Raw genomic sequence first — 23,608 nt, 5'->3', positions numbered from 1 at the left:
CTGTGAACTTCCTGCAGCTCGAAGAGTTTCCCCAATAATTCTTATATGAGAAGCTGGCTTCAGATACGAGTGAAGGTCTGCCTGGTAGAAAACAAATTGAGCACCATCTGCGATACCCTTCCCATCTGCACCAACATTAAAATCCCCAGGACAGTCCCCCGAAGCGCACCCCCTTCTCAAGGGGACACGCCCCCAATGCCTACCCCAAAAATTAAGGCACAGACAGAAATAGGACAACAGACAGCACCCAAATGCTCCTGCAACAAGTGTGTTTATCTGGCCACAATCACCCCAAGCCTCTGGTAGAACACAGGGAAAGGGAGGATAGAAGCCTAGGTGGCAGCCTTGCCAATCTGTTAAACCATAGTCTGTAGCTAAAAGCTAGATTAGAGTGCATCTTGTCAGTACAGGATGGAAACTGAACCCTAGACCATGGAGTTGGTTGATGGTCTGCTGAGTTGACTTGACATGATGGAGCTAGAAATCAAAGCATCAGTACAGGATTTATATTGAAATACAAAATAGGAAAGTAAGGGCTGAGAGATAAAACTTTCCAACCTGACCACATCCAACTAAGAGATGGAAACTTCCTTTGGGTGAACTGGATGCAGATCAAGGAACTGAATAAGAATGTCCTGTTTGAGGCGACAGATAGAAACTAACCGTAGCAAAATGGAGAACTGGTTTCTAATAACCTTGTCTTATGTTAAACCCGTGAAAGGTTCCATGCCAGCCACCAGCCTTAAACAGTCACCTCTCCAAGTGAAGGCTATGAGTAAGCTACTTAAGATCCCACAAAGTCACATGGGCAGCAATATCAGGAGCCAAATGCTAACCTAGGCCCAGCTGCAGGAGAGGACTTGTCCAGCAAATAAACATTCTGGGAGAAAGTCCTGAGGCTTACACCAAGATAAGCAATCACCATATGTCTTGCAATAGATTTAACATGAAGTAGTAGTAGACCTCCTTGCTTACCATCAAGGGATTCCTAGACTCCATGACGCCCGGTCTTGGAATTTGAGCTTCAATAATCAAGCTGTCAAAGGCAGTTTGAAGGTGGATGGCAAAACACATTCCTTGGGAACAGATGATCCTGATCTAGTAGATCCCTCAGAGCAACTGTCTAGCGCGCCTTTTAGGTTGGAGTACCACATCTGCCTGGATCAGCCTGGAACACTTTCCATTCCGAACATGTGAGACTAACTAGGTAAGGAAGTACTGAAAAACCACAGGAGCATCCTACCAAAAGACCACTGCACCCAAGCCAAAACTGACTAGCCTCTAGTTTGACCTCAGGGGTCCTGTAGTCAACCTCTGAAGTTGCCTACCTGGGACACAGCCCCAGGAATAACTCCAGGGGTAGAAATCAATCTCATAGGTTTAGACCAGTGGTCTCAAACTGGCGGCCCTCCAGCTGTTACGAAACTACAAGTCCCATGAGGCATTGCAAGGCTGACAGTTGCAAGCATGACTCCCACAGACAGAGGCATGATGGGACTTGTAGTTTCGCAACAGCTGGAGGGCCACCAGTTTGAGACCCCTGGTTTAGACACTGCCGTCAGATGCAGTCTGCCTGACAAGGCTGGAGCCTGACTTTTTGCCAAGGAAACCAATCTAGCCTTTTGCTACTGCAAAACTCTGAATCCACCTGAAGATTGTATGCCACCTTTATGGCATTGTCTGCTTGGATCCATATTATATAAAACAGCCCAGAACTTCTGGATGTTACCTTGGAAAACAAGGCGCCAAAGACAACCAACCCCCTTGATATCAGGGATGTCTAGGTCTCTTCCCCAGAATGGTCCATTGTCTGAGGTGTCTTTCCATTGCAATTCCTTAAAACAGGAAGAGAAGACTTCCTTGCTCTAGAGCCAGACCCCCGAGTCTCAGCGATAGGGAAATCACCTGGCCACTGACTCAAATTGTCATTTGAAAAACAGAGGCCTGTAAAAACCTGGGGTGAAACCAGGCCAAAGGAATTGCTTCCCATGAGGCTACCCTCAGTTCTAGGCTTCTGCTACAAAAGTGGAGATCCAGATCGCTCCTAGTACAGACAGTTTGAATCTGAGACTAGAGTGTGTAAAGTTATCAATGAGAAAAAGCACTCTGTCCTCAGCTGTGAGTAGGGCCACCCAGACATTCCCAAGGTGAGTCGGTTCCAGCGACACTCTCCAAACCTATCCAAATTACTGGAATATCTGGAGGACCATGTCTGGTTGCTTGATAGAACCTGTACCAATAATTCTCCATCTAAGGATCTCTCTATGAAAATATTTCAAGAAGGCATTGAGGCTAGTACTAGGTCCAGCATCCTAATAGATGATGTGCTGACCAATAGACAAGGAGCAGAATCCCAGAATGGTAGTGCATAGGTCCAAAAGCAAGGCACAGAAATTGCTTAAGGGATGGGAATATTAATTATGTTTGATGCCTGCCAAGCCAGAAAGTGTCCCAGCCAAAAGGAGGCAATGCAAAGTATGTATTTTTCGATGGAAAACTTGCATCTGAACCCAGCCCTTTAAGGCAACGTTTCCACTATTGCGACCCCGAGTGCAGCTCCGATCCAACTTTACAGTCTCTGGATCAAAGTAGCGCAGGAACCTTTTCAAAGTTGCTGTAACCCTAAATCACATAAATTGGAACGGGTGCCATTGAAATCAGTGGGTTGTGACTTGTCATGCGACTTTGTGTCCAAAGTCGCATGGCTAGTCGCACCAGTGGAAATGGAGCCTAAAGCTTTAAGATGCATACAAGATATTGCCACCATGGGCTTTTGGATAGTAAACCGTTTGTCACCACAATTGGGGCAGAAACACCTTGACCCAGAAAACCTTCAGGAGGATATGCAGAGACCACAAGTGGAGAAAAGATGCTCATTAACAATTAGAAGGAGAAAAAGACCTTGCAATCTGTACTCTAGCCTTCTTCCGCTAGTAATGACAAGTGTTCAACTTCAGCCACATCTCTAATGCTGTTTACCTGGACTGTCTCAAAGAGAACCTGTCCCTGGAAGGCTATGCAGGCTACTTCTTCCGACTGAGGAAATGCTTTAGCAAGTTACCTTGAGCCTGCTCTGGTTTCTTACCTTGTGCCTGCTCTGGTTTCTTACCTTATGTCTGCTCTGGTTTCTTAACTTGTCCCTCTGGTTCTTCTCCACTCATGGTAAACTTACCTACCTTAAAGAAAATGGTCAACAGAGGCAAAGCCTTAGGCTGAACATAAAGTACCAGCTTATCCTCTCTGTTCTTCCTTGCCAGCAGTTGGCCTGCTCTTTGCTGAGGGAGGCTTTATGCAGTTGGTAGCAATAGTATTGAAATGCAGTGGATATGGTAACTTCACCCAGGCCCACAGATATCCTTTGCAGCTATGATCAGTGAGCATGAGAGCTTATGTCTACCCCTTTAAGGCAATATTGACACACTATCTTGTAAAGGCAACTTCATCCAAGCTCACAGCAATCGTTTGCGGCTATGAATAGTGGTATGGAAGAGCTTCTGTCATCCTCTTTAAAGCAAGCTTGACACATTATTTAATCTGTAAATGCAGCTTCACCCAGGATTCAGGGCCGGAGAGCTTCTGTCTGCCTTTTTAAGGCGGTCCTGACACACTCTTCAGGCCATAGTGTTGGCATTTGCAGTATAAAAGAGAATTTTCTCTACCTTGGACTGGATTTCTGGTGCGCCTCTCACCCATATTCCTGTCAGTGGGACAGGCTGGACTCCTTAGCCAAGGGAGAGGTCAGTTAGCACCTGAATGCACTCTTTTAGCAGCAAATACCTACCTGGTCTGATGACCCTTACCTATAGGAACCATGTGGATCTTTGTTATGCAGTGAGCAGCTGGAACACTGACATTTAGTCAGGTATAATAATATTGCCACCCTGAGACATGAGTAAGACATATCTATTCACTATGCAGCAGGAAATGGCCCTTGATGCAGGGTCTGTGGCTATGGCGTGCTGGCATGCAGTCCAAGCGTACAATTGCCCTATCTGTAAGCTTTGGTGTTTAACCCCATGTTCCTCAACTCTTCTGCCTGTCTCCCACTCCTGGCAAACTTCTCACCTTGCCCACTTCCAAGATGGCTTCCAGGTAGTCTTGTCCCACTCCAAGATGGCCACTGGGGTAATTTTTGCCCAAACCAAAGATGGCCCCCATGTGAGCTCTATCCACTTCACCTGTTCAGCATAATGCCTTATTCTCTTGAATGTAGACACTTAGCTTTCTCTTACACAGTTGCCACTGGAATGCATACTGAAACACGGTGCAGCTGCAGCCCATCTGTAACACACAACTTATGAGGCCATTCCAAAACTCCAAAAACTGAGAAAACATACTTTATCTTGAAAATGCAGTGTCACAATTCAATGGATCCCCTCCATTCTGGAAGGCAGGCTCCAGACACGGACATCTCTTCCGAGGAAAAAAGCCCTGGCTGCACTGCTTTATGTGGGGCTAGTTAGCACCCAATTTTTCACCCCAAAAGATCCACAGAAGGGGCTCCCTGCCTTATCAGAGCATTTAGCATCCCAAGGTCAGGGACTGCGCTTACAGGAGAGATGCCGAACCTGAGCGGTAAACCACCAAAGGTGGCAGGTAAGGGTTTCTTTTCTTCACACTGGCTGGGAGTTCCATGAGGACAAAAAAGGGAATGGGCTGTTGTGTGGGTGTTAACTTTTTATAGTTATGCACTGGTCCTGTGGGAGGAAGTAGGCGGGGCTACTATCATACGTATGCTGCCATGGATAGGCACCAGGAAAATATTTTTCCTTTAGTTACACTTTAACTACTTCCGGACCACCCACCGCACATATATTGCGGCAGGGAGGCTCGGTTGCACACTTCCTGGTCTGGGGCAGCCGCCACCGGCAACCCGCAATCTTTCGGGAGAATGACAGAACGGCGGACTGCCTATGTAAACAAGGCAGACCATTGTTTTGTCACAGAGGAAAAGAGATTTGTGATTCCTTCTAATCAGGAACACCGATCTCTCTCTTTGTCTAGTGTCAGCATCCCCCACACAGTTAGAAAGCACACACAGGGAACACATTTAACCCTTTGATTGCCCCTGATGTTAACCCCTTCCCTGCCATTGTCATTTATATAGTGTCAGTGCATTTTTTTAGCACTGATCACTGTATTGGTGTCACTAGTCCCCAAAAAGTGTCACTTAGTGTCCAATTGGTCCGTTGCAATGTCGCAGTCCCACTAAAACTCACTGATCGTCGCTATTACTAGTTTGTAGGCGTGATAACTTTTGCGCAAACCAATCAATATACACTTATTGGGATTTTTTTTTTACCAAAAATATGTAGCAGAATACGAATTGGCCTAAATTGATGAAGAAATTTGATTTTTTACAAATTTTTATTGGATATGTTTTATAGCAGAAAGTAAAAAATATTGTTTGTTTGTTTTTTTAAATTGTTGCTCTTTTTTTGTTTATAGCACCAAAAAAAAAAAAAAAGAAAACACAAAGGTGATCAAATACAACCAAAAGAAAGCTCTATTTGTGGGGAAAAAATGGACATCAATTTTGTTTGGTTACAACGTCGTACAACCGCGCAATTGTCAGTAAAGTAAAGCAGTGCCGTATCGCAAACAATGGCCTGGTCATGAATGCCCATAAATTTTTCCAAGGCTGAGGTGGTTAAAAAGAATTTATAAAATGGCACCCTTCTAAAGTGATAGTGAGGAATATATAGAACAGTGAGTGAGAAGAAGCAGACATTAGGTCAAAAGCTCTGCCAGGTGTCAGACTGATAAAGGGTTGGCATATTAGTAAGTGGTATGCAGAATATGGCGTGACATTGAAACAGCGAGACAAGAAGTCTCCTGTAGAGAAGTTGTCAGTGGTCTGTCTGGGATATTCAATAAAATTATACAAAGTACAGTTATGACGTAGATAACTAGAGACCATTTTTGAAGGGAACCATTAATCCATTTAAAAGTAAAATTCCTGTCCAACAGCAAATACACCAAAACAATTGCAGAAACCATAATAAGCCATAAACATCACGTTTGTGTTTGTGTTTTGCTTGTAGTTTTATATTGTTTCCTTCTTACACAGCTGAGCCCCAGCAACTGCCATTCCCTTGAACAATGAGAGTCCCCTAAGACCCCATTCACACAGGGGCAACACGACTTGCAGGTCGCCTCAGCGAGGCGACCTGCAAACCACTGCCCGGGCGACTTGCAAAACGACTTCTGTATAGAAGTCTATGCAAGTCGCCCCAAGTCGTCCCCGAAGTCGTACAGGAACCTTTTTCTAAGTCGGAGCGACTTGCGTCGCTCCCCTTAGAATGGTTCCATAGCACAGAATGGGAGGCGACTTGTCAGGCGACTAGGTCGCCTGACAAGTCGTCTCTGTGTGAATGGGCTCTAAGGCTGGATTCACACCTGTGCAGTTTTAGTGCTTTTTGCATTTTGCAGATTTGCACTACAGTCCATTTAACATGGTTTCCTATGGAACACATTCTGTAGTGCAAATCTGCAAAATGCAAAAAGCACTAAAACTGCATAGGTGTGAATCCAGCCTTAGGCTGGATTCACACCTATGCATGTTGCTTTTGAGCGTTTTTGGAGGTTTTTTTTTCATGCTTGCCACGTTTTTGAGCAGCGTTTTTGCCGCGATTTTGCCGCGATTTGCGTTTTGCGTTTTTTTTTTTTTTTTTTTTTACAGTTTTTTTTTACAGTCTAAGAAAAAATTTAAAAAAAATTAAAAAAAAAAACAAAAAAAAGACGGCAAAAACGCATCAAAAACGCATCAAAAACGCTGCAAAAACGCTGCACTTGCGTTTTTGATGCTTGTCCATTGAAATCCATTACATGCAAAATGCTGCTTTTTGCATGAAAAAAAGTCCCCGACCCTTTCCAAAAATGCAGAGAAACAAAAAAGCATTGATGTGAACATGTTCCATAGGAACCCATGTTAAAAAATTCCCGTGCATTTCTGCAAAATGCAAAATGCATCAAAAAACGCGCTAGTGTGAATGGAGCCTTACTGGCCTCTGACCGCAAAATCAGGCCTCAGTAATAAAGTAAAACTACTGTATATCAAAATAAGTCATGGTGGGATTTGCTAAAACTGGTGCACACATAATCTGATGTAGCTGTGCATAGTAACCAAACAGCTTCCAGGTTTTACTATCAAAGCTTATTTGAACAAGCTGAAGTTAGAAGCTGATTGGTTACTAAGCACAGCTGCACCAGATTCTGTGTATACCATTCTTAGGCATATCCTTCTTATTTACTGATTTTCTTTAAAAGCACTTTTCCTTTTGCATTTCTAACAAATCAAAATTCACTTTAAGAACCTAAACATTGTAAATTAAAATGATTTCCCATTATAAAATTATTGTTTATTTTAACCAGCAGGCCAATGATGCCACAGCTTGCCCCCCCAAAAATCCCAGAGGGAGAACGAGTTGACTTTGATGTAAGTAATCCTTTATGAAGGCTTTCATTTTTTTGATTCAATGAGACCCTGTGACATGGGAAAATGTTCTAAGGCAAGCACATACCTGTAAATAAAAGGCTACCTACTTATCTTTCTCAGTGTAATTACCATTTTTCTTTATAAAACAGCCATGGATTCAACTTATTCAAAAATAATGTTCTTTAGCAAGGAACATACATCCCACATTAATTATTATGCTACCAAAATGAGTGTGTGCTGTAAATTGCTTCCAGCATTGTTCCTGATTCTTCTTTCCGGAGGCTGCCATTTTGCTGAAGCCCAGAGCCCCTGAGAAGCAGTAAATCTTAAGAACAGTGCCAAAAAATAGAGAGCAACTGAGCATGTGCAGAGTAGAGTGAGACGCTGAGGTTGATTTACTAGAATTGGAGAGTTCAATATGTGGTGCAGCTCTGCAGAGAAACCAATTTGCTTCCAGGTTTGTTTGTGAAAGCTTAACTGAACAACCTGAAGTTAGAAGCTGATTGGCTACCAAACACAGCTGCACCAGATTTTGCACTCCCCAGTTTTAGTAAATCAACCCTAGTGTATTACTGGATTTTAAACAGTATAGGCACTTATTTTTAATGTTTTACATAGCTATACCTAAAATGAGGCAGCATGAAGTGATCTAGCAGAGCTCCATTTTCTGATCATGTAGTTTCATGGTGTCATGTGTTGCTCTTTCTGCACAGCTTGTAGTAAAGTAAATATTCACATTCTGATGTCAGATGTTCTGTTTGTGTTCAAACATTTGGCATGGCACTACACAGGTAGTGCATGACCTCTGTCTTTAGTCTAAGAACTGACACTTCCTGTAAAGAAATTATATATCCCACAATCCCTGGGTTTCTCAGTCTAGCACTGGTGCAGATGCAGTAATTCGAGTTGACATAAAAGGCAGAGCATTCACAGAGAGATCACAGTGCTGAAAGAGAATTGTTTCATCTCATTAGCACTCCCACATTTTTGATGCAACACAGATGAAATGGCAAGACATGAATTGGATATTGCATGACCTGGAACAAGAAGTTACTTGTCCTTTTAGTGAACTGTATTGAGCTAGGTGAATGAATACATGGACAAAGGGGAAGTCACAACTATGAACCCATCATTACAAGGGAAGGCAAACAACTGGCACAGGGAATATGACTATACTAATATGGTACCTAGTTAAAACCACATAAACATTTAAAAAGCTTACACTGCCTTTAATTTTTATTGTGTGCAATATCCATAGAAGCAAAATGGATTTCTGCTTTTGACAGTTTACTATTGTCTTGACTAGTTAGAAAAAGGTTTCTATTTTGTTTTTGTGAGCACATTGTTCAATAAAACCCAATATAGGTCATTCAAACCCTTTAAAAAAGCAGTGGGAAAGTGCTGATCACGTGTAAAGTGCAGCATTGCTAAACTTCTTCTGAAAATATAATTTACCTGGCTGCTATGTTAAAGCGTTGCCTTCAATTTCTGCACTTTCTGAGTCACTGACCTAAAACAAGTATATAAATCAGTCTGGCATATTTGTTCCAGGCCATTGGCTATCTAAAAAATCATTTTTAGAAAGATTTAGGCCTTTAAACTGCCTCTATGCAGATTGCCACGTACCTTGCTAAGTGAGGCCAACAGGACCTATGAATGGAGGACAAGCTGATGATTGCAAGGTCCATCTCCTCCATTCATAGATCGTGTTTCATTTATAGAAGCTATAGTACTGGCTGCTATGAATGGAGGAGCTGGGCATAAGGGCAGGCATTGTCAGGCACTCTTGATAAGTGCAAATGACAGCTCCCTCAGTTCTATTAACCTCCCACCGGAAGATTATGGTGGCAGGGGTTGGGTCAATGGAGAAGAATTTCAAGGAAACAAGGAGCCAGCAGCACAGGGGACCCCATGAATTATTAATAAGTCATGTCCCTTGCACTGATTTTTGGTGGCAATTCTTTATTAATACAAAACTGTGTTTTTTATTTTGAGTACACTTAGGCTGTATTAGTGCATTTTAATATTTTTGGCAAATCCAAAAATATATCACCTCTACTCCGCAATGTTAAAAAATACATTTTTAATGGCCAATAATGTTAGCACATATCAAGATATGCAATATCACAGCATGTGGAAGGGGAGATCATAATTACAACTTTCCCTCTTTGCATGGAGAAGAATTTCACATGATAATGTTATGTTTCTTTATCAACAGGACATCCATAGGAAGCGCATGGAAAAAGATCTTTTAGAACTTCAGACATTGATTGACGTCCATTTTGAGCAGCGCAAAAAGGAGGAGGAAGAATTGATTGGATTAAAAGACAGAATAGTATGTATAGTTAATACTACTTTGCACCACATTAATTAAAGTACTCACAGCATTGTGTTGCATAATCTGTACCCTCCGAAGAACTGGAATCTCCCTTCATGCACCACCACAGTGTAGAGTGACAATCCAAAACTTTTGTTCACCAAACCACCTTCTAGTGTGTGGGATTTTACATACAGTACTAGGGTTATCAATGCCAAACCTCCTCCTGCCTTTTGATTTCTTTTAGAAGCTGTGAATAAACAAAAAAACAGGGGAGCCTCTAACAGTATCAGTAGATTGTAGATAATGCTCACCTTTGGATGTGCAATCACATCAATCAAACTTGCAAAATGTGTTTTCTGAGTTTGAGGAATACAAGGAGATCCACCTCTGTATAAGTCTGCCATCCAAAATTCTCATGTGGATGGTATCAGTATATGGTGTCAATGGGAGGAATTGTGCCCTTTTGATTGTGTCAGTGGGAGGAATAGTGCCCCATTGTTGGTGTCAGCAGAAGGAATTATGCCCCATCATTAGTGTCAATGGATGGAGTAGTGTCACAAGGGCTGGATAAAGGCTAGCCCAGGGCCACATCTGGCCCCTGCTGCTCTACAGTCTTATAGAGACAATGCTATGCAGCCACACATTAAGAGTCCATGTTTGTGTAGCATTCATAATCTGTTTTGCTTTATTCTGCAGTGTATGCATTCTGACCCTGTTTTGCGTTATTGCTTCTAAATGTGCACCTCTTTAGTGAACTGAAAGTTACAGTTACTCATTTGGCTGATTACCCATCCTGTTACAGTTTTACAGACTTGGATTTTGAAGGAGCATTTAGCCACGTTGGACCAAATTCCCTACCAGTCCTCATGGGTCAGGGTCAGTCTTAGGTCTGTGTCCAATAGGTGTTGTAGTTGGGTGGGTCCTTTACAAGCTTAAAGTGGAGTTCCACCCCCCCCCCCCCCCCAAAAAAAAAAATAAGTAATGTGCTTAAAAAAAATAAAAAAAAAAAACATTTGGAGAAAAAATTTTTTTTTTACTCACCTCTAAATGCCTGTTGCTAGGGGGTCCATTGTAGTCTGCCTCCTTCGGTGCCTGGGCTCCTGACGTCACTTCCCTCGGTGCAGGAAGGGAGATCGCCTCTCCACCCTTCCTCTTGTCAATCATCTGGGACATGTGACTGGTCCCAGATGATTGTGGGGCCAGTAATGGCGCGCGGTGCTGCTCGCGCATGCGTAGTGGGTGCCCGGCTGTGAAGCCACAGCCAGGCACCCACAGTTAAAATGCCGCCGCCGAGCGGAGGGGGGGACGAGCGGGGCTTCGATCCCCCGCATCACTGGACCCTGGGACAGGTAAGTGTCCGATTAAAAGTCAGCAGCTGCAGTATTTGTAGCTGCTGACTTTTATTTATTTTTTTTTTTAAATGGGAACCCCACTTTACACAAAGCATTATCTATATATACAGTATAATACTTGGGGAACATTGTTTCTAATTTTAGAGACTTCTTACTGACCAGCTTGGTACCAAATGGCACAAGGCAAATGTAATATCTGTTTTTACAAAAGGGGTCAAAATCTTCACCTAGTAATTTATACAACATTTTACACTAAAGTAATGTGTGGTAATACATACTGCATATTAAGGTGTCATTCACACAGGCATAATGTAACGCATGCCTGTGCAAGGACTGGGTATTCCATGCATCCCCGTGCAGGCAGTTCCATTCATGTCAACTGAGAGGCAATGGCTGGATGGTCACAGTTGCTACTCCCAATTTGACAGCTGTGAGGCTGCGCGGCTCCCCCCTTAAAAAAAAACAGCATGTGTTTCTAAATTCACAAAATATAAGCACTAACCCATGCATTTATCCAATCACCCAAGAGGATCAGAAAGAAAGCTTTTTCTGTATTGGAGCAAATTGATCACACTTTGTAATTCTCATTGCTTCCACTAGATCACATGTGTCAAACACAAGGCCCGCAATCTGAATCCAGCCCGCTAGGCCATTTCATGTGGCCTTCACACCCAGGGCTTTTTTGTCAGCCAGAACCCTGCACACTGTGCATAACATGCCCCTAAACTCTGCAGTCTGTAGGTAGGACACTCCTCAACCCTCCACTGTTACACATTGTACTCCTGAACTCTGCACTCTGTACATAGCGCACCCCTGAATCCTGCGAATGGTACATAGCACACCCCTGAACTCTGCACTCTGTACATAGTGCACTCCTAACCTCTGCTCTCTGTACATAACGCACTCCTGAACTCTGCCCCCTGTATATGGTGCACCCCTGAATCCTGAGATTGGTACATAGCACACTCCTGAACTATGCACTATGTACATAGCACATCCCTGAATTCTGCACTCTCTACATAGCGCACCCCTGAACTCTGTACATAGTGCATTCCTGAACTCCACACATTACGCACTCCTGGTATTTATTGCTCCTTTAGCATCCTCCCACTAGAAGTGCAATTTGGCCACACCCACCATTTGTTGTTGTTGGGGGGGGATGTCTGGTTGAGTTCCTGCGCCTATTCTAAGAAAAAAAAAGCCCAGGATAAATGTATGTAGTCTTACAAATACAACCTACCCTTTGAGGGCAACCATAATGCTGATGCCCACAATGAAATTTAGTTTGACACCCCTGCTCTAGATTAACTGTGGTGGTAGGGTTTCTCACTTTTTTGATGAACAGTTGTTTTTTTTAGCTTAACTATGTGACTATTTGACTTAGGAACATCGCAGGGCTGAACGCGCTGAACAACAACGGTTTAGAACTGAAAAAGAGCGGGAGAGGCAAGCCAGAATGGCGGTAAGCAAAATTATAACAATATACACAATTGTAAGGATTAGTATTTAATTATGAGTTATTTCAAATAATGAAGTATTAACCCCTTAAGGACTGAGCCTCTTTCTGAGATTTGTTGTTTACAAGTTAAAAACAGTTTTTTTTGCTAGAAAAGTACCTAGAACCCCCAAACATTAAACATTTTTTTTCTAACACCCTAGAGAATACAATGGCAGTCATTGCAATACTTTTTGTCACACCATATTTGCGCAGCGGTCTTACAAGCGCACTTTTTTTTGAAAAAATACACTTTTTTGAATTAAAAAAATGGCAACAGTAAAGTTAGCCCAATTTGTTTTCATATTGTGAAAGATAATGTTACGCCGAGTAAATTGATACCCAACATGTCACGCTTCAAAATTGCGCCCACTCGTGGAATGGCGACAAACTTTTACCCTTAAACATCGCCATAGGTGATGTTTAAAAAATTCTACAGGTTGCATGTTTTAAATTACAGAGGAGGTCTAGGGCTAGATTTATTGCTCTTGCTCTTCCGATTGCGGCGATACCTCACATGTGTGGTTTGAACACCGTTTTCATATGCGGGCGCTACTCACTTATGCGTTCCCTTCTGCACGCGAGCTCGTCGGGACGGGGTGTGTTTAAAAATTTTTTTTTTTCTTATTTATTTTACCTTTTATTTTTTATTTTTACACTGGTTTTTTTTTTGGTAAAATGTCACTTTTATTCCTATTACAAGGAATGTAAACATCCCTTGTATTAGAAAAAGCATGACAGGACCTCCTTAAAGAGGAGTTCCACCCAGGGGGGCCATCAAAAAAAAAAAAAATTAAAAGTCAGCAGCTACAAATACTGCAGCTGCTGACTTTTAATTGGATACTTACGTGTCCCTGGGTCCAGCGATGCGGGGGATCGAAGCCCCGCTCGTCCCCCCCCTCCGCTCGTCAGCGCCGGCATTTCAACTGTGGGCGCCGGGCTGTGGCTTCACAGCCTGGCACCCACTGCGCATGCGCAAGTGGCGCCGCGCGCCGTGCTTGGCCGCTCAATCACCTGGGACCTGTAATGGGTCCCAGATGATTGACAGGAGGGAGGGAGCAGAGCGGAGCCCTTCCTGTGCCTGGGGGGAAGTGATGTCACCAGCCCAGGCAAAGGAACAGGCAGACTACGAGGGACCACCTAGCAACAGGCATTTAGAGGTAAGTGAAAAAAAAAAATATCCAAATGTTTTTTTGTTTTTTGTTTTTTAGAATTTTTACAGGTATTTTTGTTTTTTGGGTGGAACCCCACTTTAATATGAAATCTGGGGTCAAAAAGACCTCAGATCTCATATTTAGACTAAAATGCAATAAAAAAAATATAATAAAAAAAAAATTGTCATTTAAAAAAATTATTTAAAAAAAATGGCCCTTTAGGAGCCCAGCAATTGTATGGAGACTGGTGGGGGCCATCTTCCCATACTCGTCTCCATACCCAGCAAGTGACAGGACGCGACCGCCTCCGCCGCTGCTGACGGCTCCAGTAAGCGGTGGAGGGCAATGGATCGTGGCAGGAAGGGGGGGGGCCCTCTCCCGCCACCGATAAAAGTGATCTGGCGGTGAATCCGCCGCAGAGACCACTTTTATCAAACAGCCGACATAAAACTGAAAAAGAAAAAACTGTGCTAGAAACCAATAAAATAAAGCAGCGGTTATCAGTGGGGTAGACACTAAAAACAAATGCAAAATTGAAAAAGCTTAAAATGATAAATAAATAGATAAATGAATAAAAAATTGATATGAAGAGAAAAATAAATCTGTGAGAAAATTGCTTGGTGATATAAAACTAATAAAAGTCCAAAAAAAACAAGAAAGGAAATCCAAAGCAATTCAACTGTCCGATTATTAATATTCAATGTTTTGAATGAAGCAAATTATAGTCCCAACTGATGAATGGCATGCTTATCAGATAGCAAGCCAAATCGAGCAGGTGGCTTAAACCCAGCCTGGGCCTTTAAGAAAATGGTCACAGTGGAATATGACAATATTCACTCGTGGAATTGGCGTGGAATCCACAAAAAATTACCCAAAAAATAAAATGACAACAACATAGCATAATACTGACAAACAAACTTATAATATAAAGGAAAGAGTGACACTCACATAGTGAGAAAAGTGAATATCATATAAACACCCAGTGTTTGAAGACAGCAGATGGCACACGGAGGGCCTCTTTATCACTGACAAATATTATGTGCAAATCATGCGGGTAAGTGGATCATCTTCCAGTGAAGAAAATTAGCGAATACACCAGCACCACACGGGGGGCCTGCTTACCAGATAATAAATAATAAATGGTGAATCATATAACGGTCAGCCGAATGCCTATCAGTGAAGGGGTTGATCGTGCACCGAAACCGTATAGAAAGCCTGCTTACCAGATGTCAGACTTCAGTGAGCAAAATGACTTATCAGCCAGATGAAGCGACCAACTTAATGGAGAGAGCAGTATGGATCCATCAGAGCAGACATGTCAAAGGCTCCATGATTCACATGGTGTATTTAGGGAATCCCAAAAAAAAGGATAGTGGCAAAATAGTGTGATACCATATAAACTCATTTATTTAAAAAACGGAATAACACTTACAAAGTTATCTTGGTTTGAAAGCAAAAGAGATAAAAACAATGCCGGCCGGAAACAAACGAACTCCCGTCCTCCTCAGTGGGGCAGTGTGGTGATGTCAGCATGTACCTCCCTGATGCGTTTCGTCATAAGGTGACGTTTTCACTGGGGAACAACCACCTTTTATGTATACAACAACAGCCTCGCCTTGAGTCCCACGAAGAGAGTTTCAAAGCGCCATCTTAAGTATGGGCGCAGCCAATAACTACCATTAACCACTAAGCCACCGCCCACCGTCATATGACGGCGGGACGAGGCTTCTGTTGTTCTGGGAGGACGTCATATGACGTCCTAGCCTTCCCGAGCCACTAGGGGGCGCGCGCGCGCCGCCGCGTCGCTCGGGACCCGGTGCGCGTGCCCGGCGGCCGCGATGTCCGCCGGGCACCCGCGATTGCCGGGTAACAGAGCAGGAGCGTGGATCTGTGCATGTAAACACAGATCCACGTCCTGTCAGAGAGGAGAGGAGACCGATGGCGTGTCCCTTGTACATAGGGACAGCGATCGGTCACCTCCCCCAGTCAGTCCCCTCCCCCCACAGTTAGAATCACCTCCTTAGGTCATACATTAACCCCTCGAGCGCCCCCCTAGTGTTAACCCCTTCCCTGCCAGTCACATTTACACAGTAATCAATGCAATTTTATAGCATTGATCGCTGTATAAATGTGAATGGTCCCAAAAATGTGTCAAAAGTGTCCGATGTGTCCGCCGCAATATCGCAGTCACAATAAAAATTGCAGATCGCCGCCATTACTAGTAAAAAATAAATAAATAATAAAAATGCTATAAATCTATCCCCTATTTTGTAGACGCTATAACTTTTGCGCAAACCAATCAATATACGCTTATCGCAATTTTTTTTTACCAAAAATATGTAGAAGAATACATATCGGCCTAAACTGAGGAAAAAAATTGTTAAAAAAAAAAATTGGATATTTATTATAGCAAAAAGTAAAAAATATTGTGTTTTTTCAAAATTGTCCCTCTTCTTTTGTTTATAGCGCAATAAATAAAAACTGCAGAGGTGATCAAATACCACCAAAAGAAAGCTCTATTTGTGGGGAAAAAATGATAAAAATTTAATTAGGGTGCAGTGTAACATGACCGCGCAATTGTCATTCAAAGTGCTACAACGCTGAAAACTGAAAAATGGCTTGGGCAGGAAGGGGGTGTAAGTGCCCTGTATTGAGGTGGTTAAACAGGGGAAGGGAAAATGTTTAACCATTTTGAGGCCAAAGTAAGAAAAACAATTCTCCCATTTGAAGATCAATAGAAATATAACAAATTAATTAAACCAATCACCCCAGATAGTAAATGGCTAATAGCACTGAATATTAAACCAGTGTGGAAAATATATTGTATAAAAAATATGTGAAAAATATATAAAATATAATAATTTAAAATAAAAATAAAATTTTTTATTAATTGCCCATCTCTATAAAAATTTTATTATTTAACTATCTCTATAGAGACTAAATTATATATATCTCCTTAATGGAGAAAAAAAAATATATTATTATATGAGTATATAGAAATATATATATATATATTATATATAGTATATATTGAAAAAATATTTTAAAAAATATTTGAAAAAAATTTGAAAAAATATATGTATATATCAGTACATTCCATTATTAAATGGATGCATTGATATAATGAATAAAAGGACCAAAAGAAACCTCTGTTGGGACTCAAAGTGACTCAGATGTTAGGAATTATCAATGAAGGCATTCACATCTACATCGACATTTAATCCATAGGGCATATAAGTTCTAATCCTGTGGATCCAAGACATCTCGAGTTTGGAAATTTCACGCACTATAGAGCTCCCACGCCAGTGAGGTTTGTATCTATCAATCCCTAAAAAAAGGGTATTGGAGGGGTCTCTATTGTGCACTAAACGATAATGTTTAGAAACCTAATGGTTCCTGAACCCAGTCAAAATGTTGGTAATATGCTCATTGAGCCTAATTTGAAGAGGGCGTTTGGTCCGCCCAATATATTGCAAGCCACATGGGCATTGCAACAAATAAACCACACCAAAGGTGGAACAAGTGATAAATGGGGTAATAGTTTGGGTCTTACCAGTGCTTGTGGAAACAAAAGTCTGGGTTCTCCTATATGTGCTACTAATTAAAGAGCAGACCCGACATTTCTTACACTTATAGAAACCTGTTAACTGGTCAAAAAAGTTGTCTTACTCACTGGGGCGTCTAGTATATTGGGGGCCACTCTATTCCTGAATGAGGGAGCCCCTTTAAATACTATTTTTGGTTTAGATGGCAAAACTTTACTCAAAACCTTATCATTATTGACGATATGCCAATGTTTAGAAACCAACTGCTTCACTTTTTTATGCTGGAGGGAATAGGTAGTGATGAAGGGTACTCCAAAATCTTGGCCTAAGTGGTTTATCCGCGATTTATCCCAGAGCAATAGTTTCCTGTCCATCTCCTTCACTTCATTAAGCACAGGTAACAGTGTCTCCATGGTATATCCTTTTTCAAGGAACCTACCAGTGAGAGTGTTTCTTTGCGTAAGAAACATTTTTGAATCTGAGCAATTCCTACGCAATCTCATGTATTGACTCTTAGGTATTGAATTGAGCCAAGGCCTATGGTGACAGCTGTCCAATGAGATGTAGGAATTGCGGTCTGTGTTTTTAAAGAAGGTGGATGTGGACAAAACACCCCCTTCAATAGTCAAAGTCAGATCCAAAAAATGTATCTGGGTCTGACTCATCTCAAAATTGAGATGAATGCCCCGATCGTTCAAATTAAGAGAGGACATTAACTCATTAAGTTCATGGCCATCGCCATCCCATAGGAGGAGGATGTCATCTATATACCTGGCCCACAGGATAAGATGGGGACTCCTGTGGGCATAGATGACATCCTCCTCCCACTTGGCCATGAACAAATTGGCCAAACTGGGGGCATACTTGGCCCCCATAGCAACTCCCCGACTTTGGCGATAAAATTTATTAGAAAACCAAAAATAGTTGTAGGAGGCTGCATATTTGAGAAGCTCCATGATAAAAGAAATTCGACGTCCTGGGAGTCCTGAATCCCTAACCAAAGCACCCTCTACAGCATTCAAACCCAAATTATGGGGGATTATGGTATATAAGGAGGTGACGTCAGCCGTCACCATCCATAGACCTTGTTTAATGTTAATCCCTGAGAGAAGATTTAACACCTGTTGTGTGTCTTTTATGTAAGAGGGCATTTTTTGAACTAAGGGTTGAAGGTAGAAATCAATATATCTGCCCACCCAGGATGTGATTGAATCTATGCTACTCACAATGGGGCGTCCCGGGGGGCAGATAGGATTCTTATGAACCTTAGGCAAATAGTAGATAGTTGGTCTCCTGGGAGCTCTAGGGATCAAAAATAAACTTTCCTTTTCATTCAAAATGCCAGCTGAAGAGCCTTTTGATATGATTTTTTTCAAATCCTTTAGATAACTATTCTTAGGGTCCGAGGGGAGAGGGGTATAAGTGTCAACATCACTAAGGATCCTGCCCATTTCAGCCATGTAATCCCTACGGTCAAGTACTACAATCCCACCCCCTTTGTCGGCAGGACGGATAACAAGATCCCTGTTTTTACACAGGGAATCCAAACCTTCTTGGATAATTTTAGAATTTCTCGCACTTTTGATTTCCAATGATTCCAGATCTCTTAAGATAACATCCCTAAACACTTTTAATGTGGGGGCAAAACTGACGTAAAACTGAGGCAGGCGGTCCGTAAGTGGTTAAACTCATTTATGTCATCATTCAATTCTATTAGCTACTGGGGCAGGGGATAACTGGTAGAAAGTCCCTCCTAAACAAGGATGTTTTCTGAATGCACTCAGTGTGTGTGCAAGTGCATAAGATGGGGCCCCTTGCGCAAGAAAAAGATAATGCAATGCGCCATGGCAAAAAGTGGTGAGCTGAATATGGGGCATTATGCTGCATAAAAAAAGATAACTGCTGTCTTGCACACAACATAGTATGGAAGATGCCTCTAATTGTCCCTTGAACCTCTATTATTAACCCTTCCCTATACAATAGAGGTGAACATTTACCCAGTCTCTGTAAATGTGCAGCTTAGCTGAAAGTTGCTTCTCCTACCTAATTCTATTGATTACCTGTTCCTAGATGGGATAACAGATTTTATACTGTCATTTTGTGGAGTCTTGTAACCTCAGTCAGCCATTGCTCTGCTCACATAGGTGGTACACATACAGGCTGGTAGCAATGATTTTGGCGGTTAAGCTTGACAAATGCAGCACAGTGGTTACTTTCCACTACATGTGCTGCTATGGTTACTGGTGATTTTTACATCAGCACCTGTCCCCGGAGTCACATCAATACCTTCACTGCCTACATCCCAGCATACAGTATATAATCACAGCATTGACCTTATTCTTTACACTGCAGCAGCTGGAAGTGTCACAGGCAGTTTAGCCACAAAATGGACTGTAGAGGGGGGTTAGTTCCCTTTAATCTGTATGGCTGCCCTGCAGGCATGGATTAGTTCTCCCATAGCATTTATAGGAAGGGATGGTCTTTAGAAAGGAGAGAGTTTTGAAGAAGGCAAGACTGAAACAAGATGTGGATGTTTGATAGAGTGTGTTTTCCCTCTAGGGAACCCAGCTTAGAACTGAAAGCCTCAAGTCTGATTGTGGGAAAAGTAATCTTTGCACAACAGACTTAACAACTGAGGAGTGAGTAATGCAAAATCCCCACCTAACACCCTGAGAACAGTTACTTTCTACTTACCCTATGTAGGGACTTTATACTAATAATATGGACTGAAGAATTTTACAAGTTCTACCATATCTTTGGAACTATGCTGCTATACCAACTATATGGACTGTTCGGTTATATTACATTAAAACGAGTTATTTTGCAAGGATTCATGCCTCCATGTGATAGTTACATAGCTTGTCTGGTTGAAAAGAAAGACACTAGAACTGTAATGCAGTGCAACCAATATGAAAAAAAAATAGAATAAATAAATCAAAAAAATAGAAAAGCTTCATATATAGAATCCTATATCCACAGTTGATCCAGAGGACAGCAAAGAGCCCCTATAAAGCATTGTGCAATTTGCTTCAGCAGAAAAAAATACTTTCTGATCCCCTAAAAGGCAATTAGGTATTCCCTGGATCAACAATTTCTGGTGTTATTACCTATAAATGTGAGTATCCATTTATATTTTGCGCATGTAGAAATGCATCAAGCTCAATTTAAAAAAAAAAATAAAAAGGAAAGCAATCTACTGAGCTGACCAGAACTAGTTCTTGAGGGAGTTTATTCCACATTTTCACAGCTATTACTGTAAAAAGTCTTTCCATATGTGGAGGTTAAATCTCTTTTCCTCCGGAAGTAAAAAGTGCCCATTGTCCATTGTAATGACCTTAAAGTGAATAACTTGACACCAAGTTCACTATATGGATCCCTTACGTATTTACAGTTGTGCTCATAAGTTTACATACCCTGGCTGAATTGATTTATTTTTGGCCATTTTTCAGAGAATATGAATGATAACACAAAAACTTTTCTTTCACTCATGGTTAGTGTTTGGCTGAAGCTATTTATTATCAATCAACTGGGTTTACTCTTTTTAAATCATAATCACAACAGAAACTACCCAAATGACCCTGATCACTTGGACCCTGAGTTTACATACCCCAGTTCTTAATACTGTGTATTGCCCCCTTTAACATCGATGACAGCTTGAAGTCTTTTGTGGTATTTGTGGATGAGGCTCTTTATCTTCTCAGATGGTAAAGCTGCCCATTCCTCTTGGCAAAAAGCCTCCAGTTCCTGTAATTTCTTTGGCTGTCTTGCATGAACTGCACATTTGAGATCTCCCCAGAGTGGCTCAATGATATTGAGATCAGGAGACTGAGATGCCACTCCAGAACCTTCACTTTATTCTGCTGTAGCCAATGACAGGTCAACAGGTCACCCACAGTCAATACCAGGGGAGAGAATAAAGCACCCAGCTTGGGGCAGGAGCGGTGGTGGCTGGGTAATGGAGGGTCCTGAAGAAGAGATGGTCCATTGGGTTGAGATGCATCCCCCCCAGGCAGCCTGGCTACTGTTATTCATTTTTGGCTGCATCTCTGGAACCTCTCTGGGGACCTACTTGGAACCACAATAGAACAAGGCTTTGCAAAATGATTTGAGGCTTCTGTCCTGCTGTACAAAGGTCTAAAGGTGCTGTGGACCCTGTACAGTATATGTGAAGGAAAGCTAGAAGGAGGGCTTGAGTTATACTCTTCCCTCCTGAAATGTACAATCTAGCTGAGCTAGATTCCTGCTTGAATAATGTAATGTAATGTAATGCAATGAGTATTATATATAAAATAACCTCAGTCTTTCATTTAAGCCCCCCCCCCCTATTAAAGTCTAAGACAGGACAACCTCTGGTCCCTGCTATGTTATCTATTCCCACACATCATGGTGTGCAGTGTCCTCTTTTCTCCTGAAGGTAATTTCCTCCTTCTGCCTCAACCAGGACATTGTTTTTACCCCCCTTGTGTCCTACTCTGAAATATTTTTTTTCTCTATTATCTTGATGTAGTATGCGCTGTAAGAGTCTACCTCTTGGCTCCAGCCTCTTTTAGGCAATTGGATTCCATTTTTGTGCTTCCTGAGGGTATCCGCAGGATGGGTCCATGCTTGTTGCCTCACCATTGCTAAGTGGATTAGACAAGTGATATCTTGGGTCTATGGTCTAAAGGATAGTGTTGCTCTCTTACCTGTTAGAACGCACTCTATTAGGTCCAATAGTGCTTCATGGGCATCTCAGCATGAGGCAACTGTCTCAGATTTAAGGCTGCTACCTGGTCTTCTGTTCACACATTTCTTAAGTTTTACCAGATGGATATTCAGCCCTCCTCTGATGCCAGTTTTGGACGCAGGGTGCTATAAGCTGCTGTCTGAGTCGGTTGAACCTTTCTTGACCTGTTGGCATTTGTTTGCTGCGTTGTTTACCCCTAAGTTGGACTGCTTTTAGATGTCCCATGATCGAAGACTAAAGGTCCTGTGTCCCGTACTGTACGCCTAAGAAAACAGGATTTTTTTTCTTACCAGTAAAGTTTGTGTCTTGCAGTACAGTGCAGGATCCTCCTATGAATGTATTACTTTTATTACCTTTTCAAAACCGAAGCCCCTGAGGTGAATAGTTACTATACCTCAAATGCTGCATACACACGACCGGACTTTATGGCATACTTTGCCCGGCGGACTTTTCGACGGACTTTCTGAATGAACGGACTTGCCTACACACGATCAACCAAAGTCCGACGGATTTGTACGTGATGACGTACGACCAGACTAAAACAAGGAAGTTCATAGCCAGTAGCCAATAGCTGCCCTAGCGTCGGTTTTTGTCCGTCGGACTAGCATACAGACGAGCGGACTTTTCGACCAGACTCGAGTCCGTTGGATAGATTTGAAACATGTTTCAAATCTAAGCCCGTTAAACTTTTGAGAAAACAAAGTCCGCAGGAGCCCACACACGATCGAATTGTCCAACAAAATCCGGTACGCCGAACCAATTATGCCGTAAAGTACGATCGTGTGTACGCAGCAAAAGAGTGTGCTGATCCATGGATCAAAATATCATTATTTTAAAGGTTTGGAAAGCTGCAAGCAAGAGCAGTGGGGTGTTTGTTCAGTGTTTTTATAAAAGAATTTGTGTGCAGGGGGATGAAATGAATATTGCACTGAGAATGGAAGATGAGCCATACAGTCTCCTGACATGGGATGCATACCCAGAAGGACATAACAAGAAGGATTCTGTATTTCAGAGTATACTGAGTTTCCCTTCAGTGATTGATACTTTTCACATCACATTAATGCCCTCCAATCTGCCTCCTGCAACAGGAAAAGATCTATATCAGATTGCTTTGCACAGTCAAGAACTGCACAGATAAGGGGTGTTTACAGTATTTTGGCCCAATCTCCCACTGTAATATTGTTTCTCACCCCTTCTAAACAGGGGTGAGAAACAACAACGCCAACCATGTGATTGCTCGATGGAGTTCTGTTTTCATGGAGTAATTATGGCTCAGGGATCGTGTACTCCCAGTGAATCCTAATGCACTGCGGTATGTGGGATACTCCTGAGGAGAAGGACTGCTATGTTATCCCAGATGTATCAAACACAATTGAAGTAATTATGCTCCTGCTGTTCAGCAAGGGCCCGATCTGCTGGTCAACTTATGCTCTATGAGAGGTTAGTGAAGTTCTGCAACAAGAAGGGAAATGTCCAACTGAACAAAAAAAGTACTAAGTACAGATGAAAATTAAAATGTGTAAGTGGTTGAGAATGTAAGTGCATCAGAACTACGGTTTACAGCAGCCATACCAAAAT

At 42.1% G+C, this 23,608-nt stretch overlaps 1 protein-coding gene across 4 annotated transcripts in view; it reads left to right on the top strand.

Moving 5' to 3' along the window:
* The window catches only part of TNNT1 (troponin T1, slow skeletal type), a 78,474-nt gene that overhangs the window by 20,888 nt on the left and 33,978 nt on the right, over positions 1-23,608 (top strand). For 3 of the 4 annotated variants that reach the window (XM_073601303.1, XM_073601300.1, XM_073601302.1), the window contains exons 3-5: positions 7,375-7,438; positions 9,657-9,773; positions 12,495-12,572. In XM_073601303.1, the coding sequence (XP_073457404.1) occupies positions 7,382-7,438; positions 9,657-9,773; positions 12,495-12,572 (252 nt within the window). In that variant the 5' untranslated portion in view covers positions 7,375-7,381. The remainder of the gene's footprint in view (positions 1-7,374; positions 7,439-9,656; positions 9,774-12,494; positions 12,573-23,608) is intronic. The other variant, XM_073601301.1, reaches the window with a different exon arrangement.

This window comes from Aquarana catesbeiana, linkage group LG10 (assembly GCF_042186555.1).
Source record: "Aquarana catesbeiana isolate 2022-GZ linkage group LG10, ASM4218655v1, whole genome shotgun sequence".
NCBI classification, from domain to species: domain Eukaryota; kingdom Metazoa; phylum Chordata; class Amphibia; order Anura; family Ranidae; genus Aquarana; species Aquarana catesbeiana.
The sequence above is the reverse complement of the archived record's forward strand: the minus strand, read 5'-3'. Positions and strand labels throughout refer to the sequence as shown.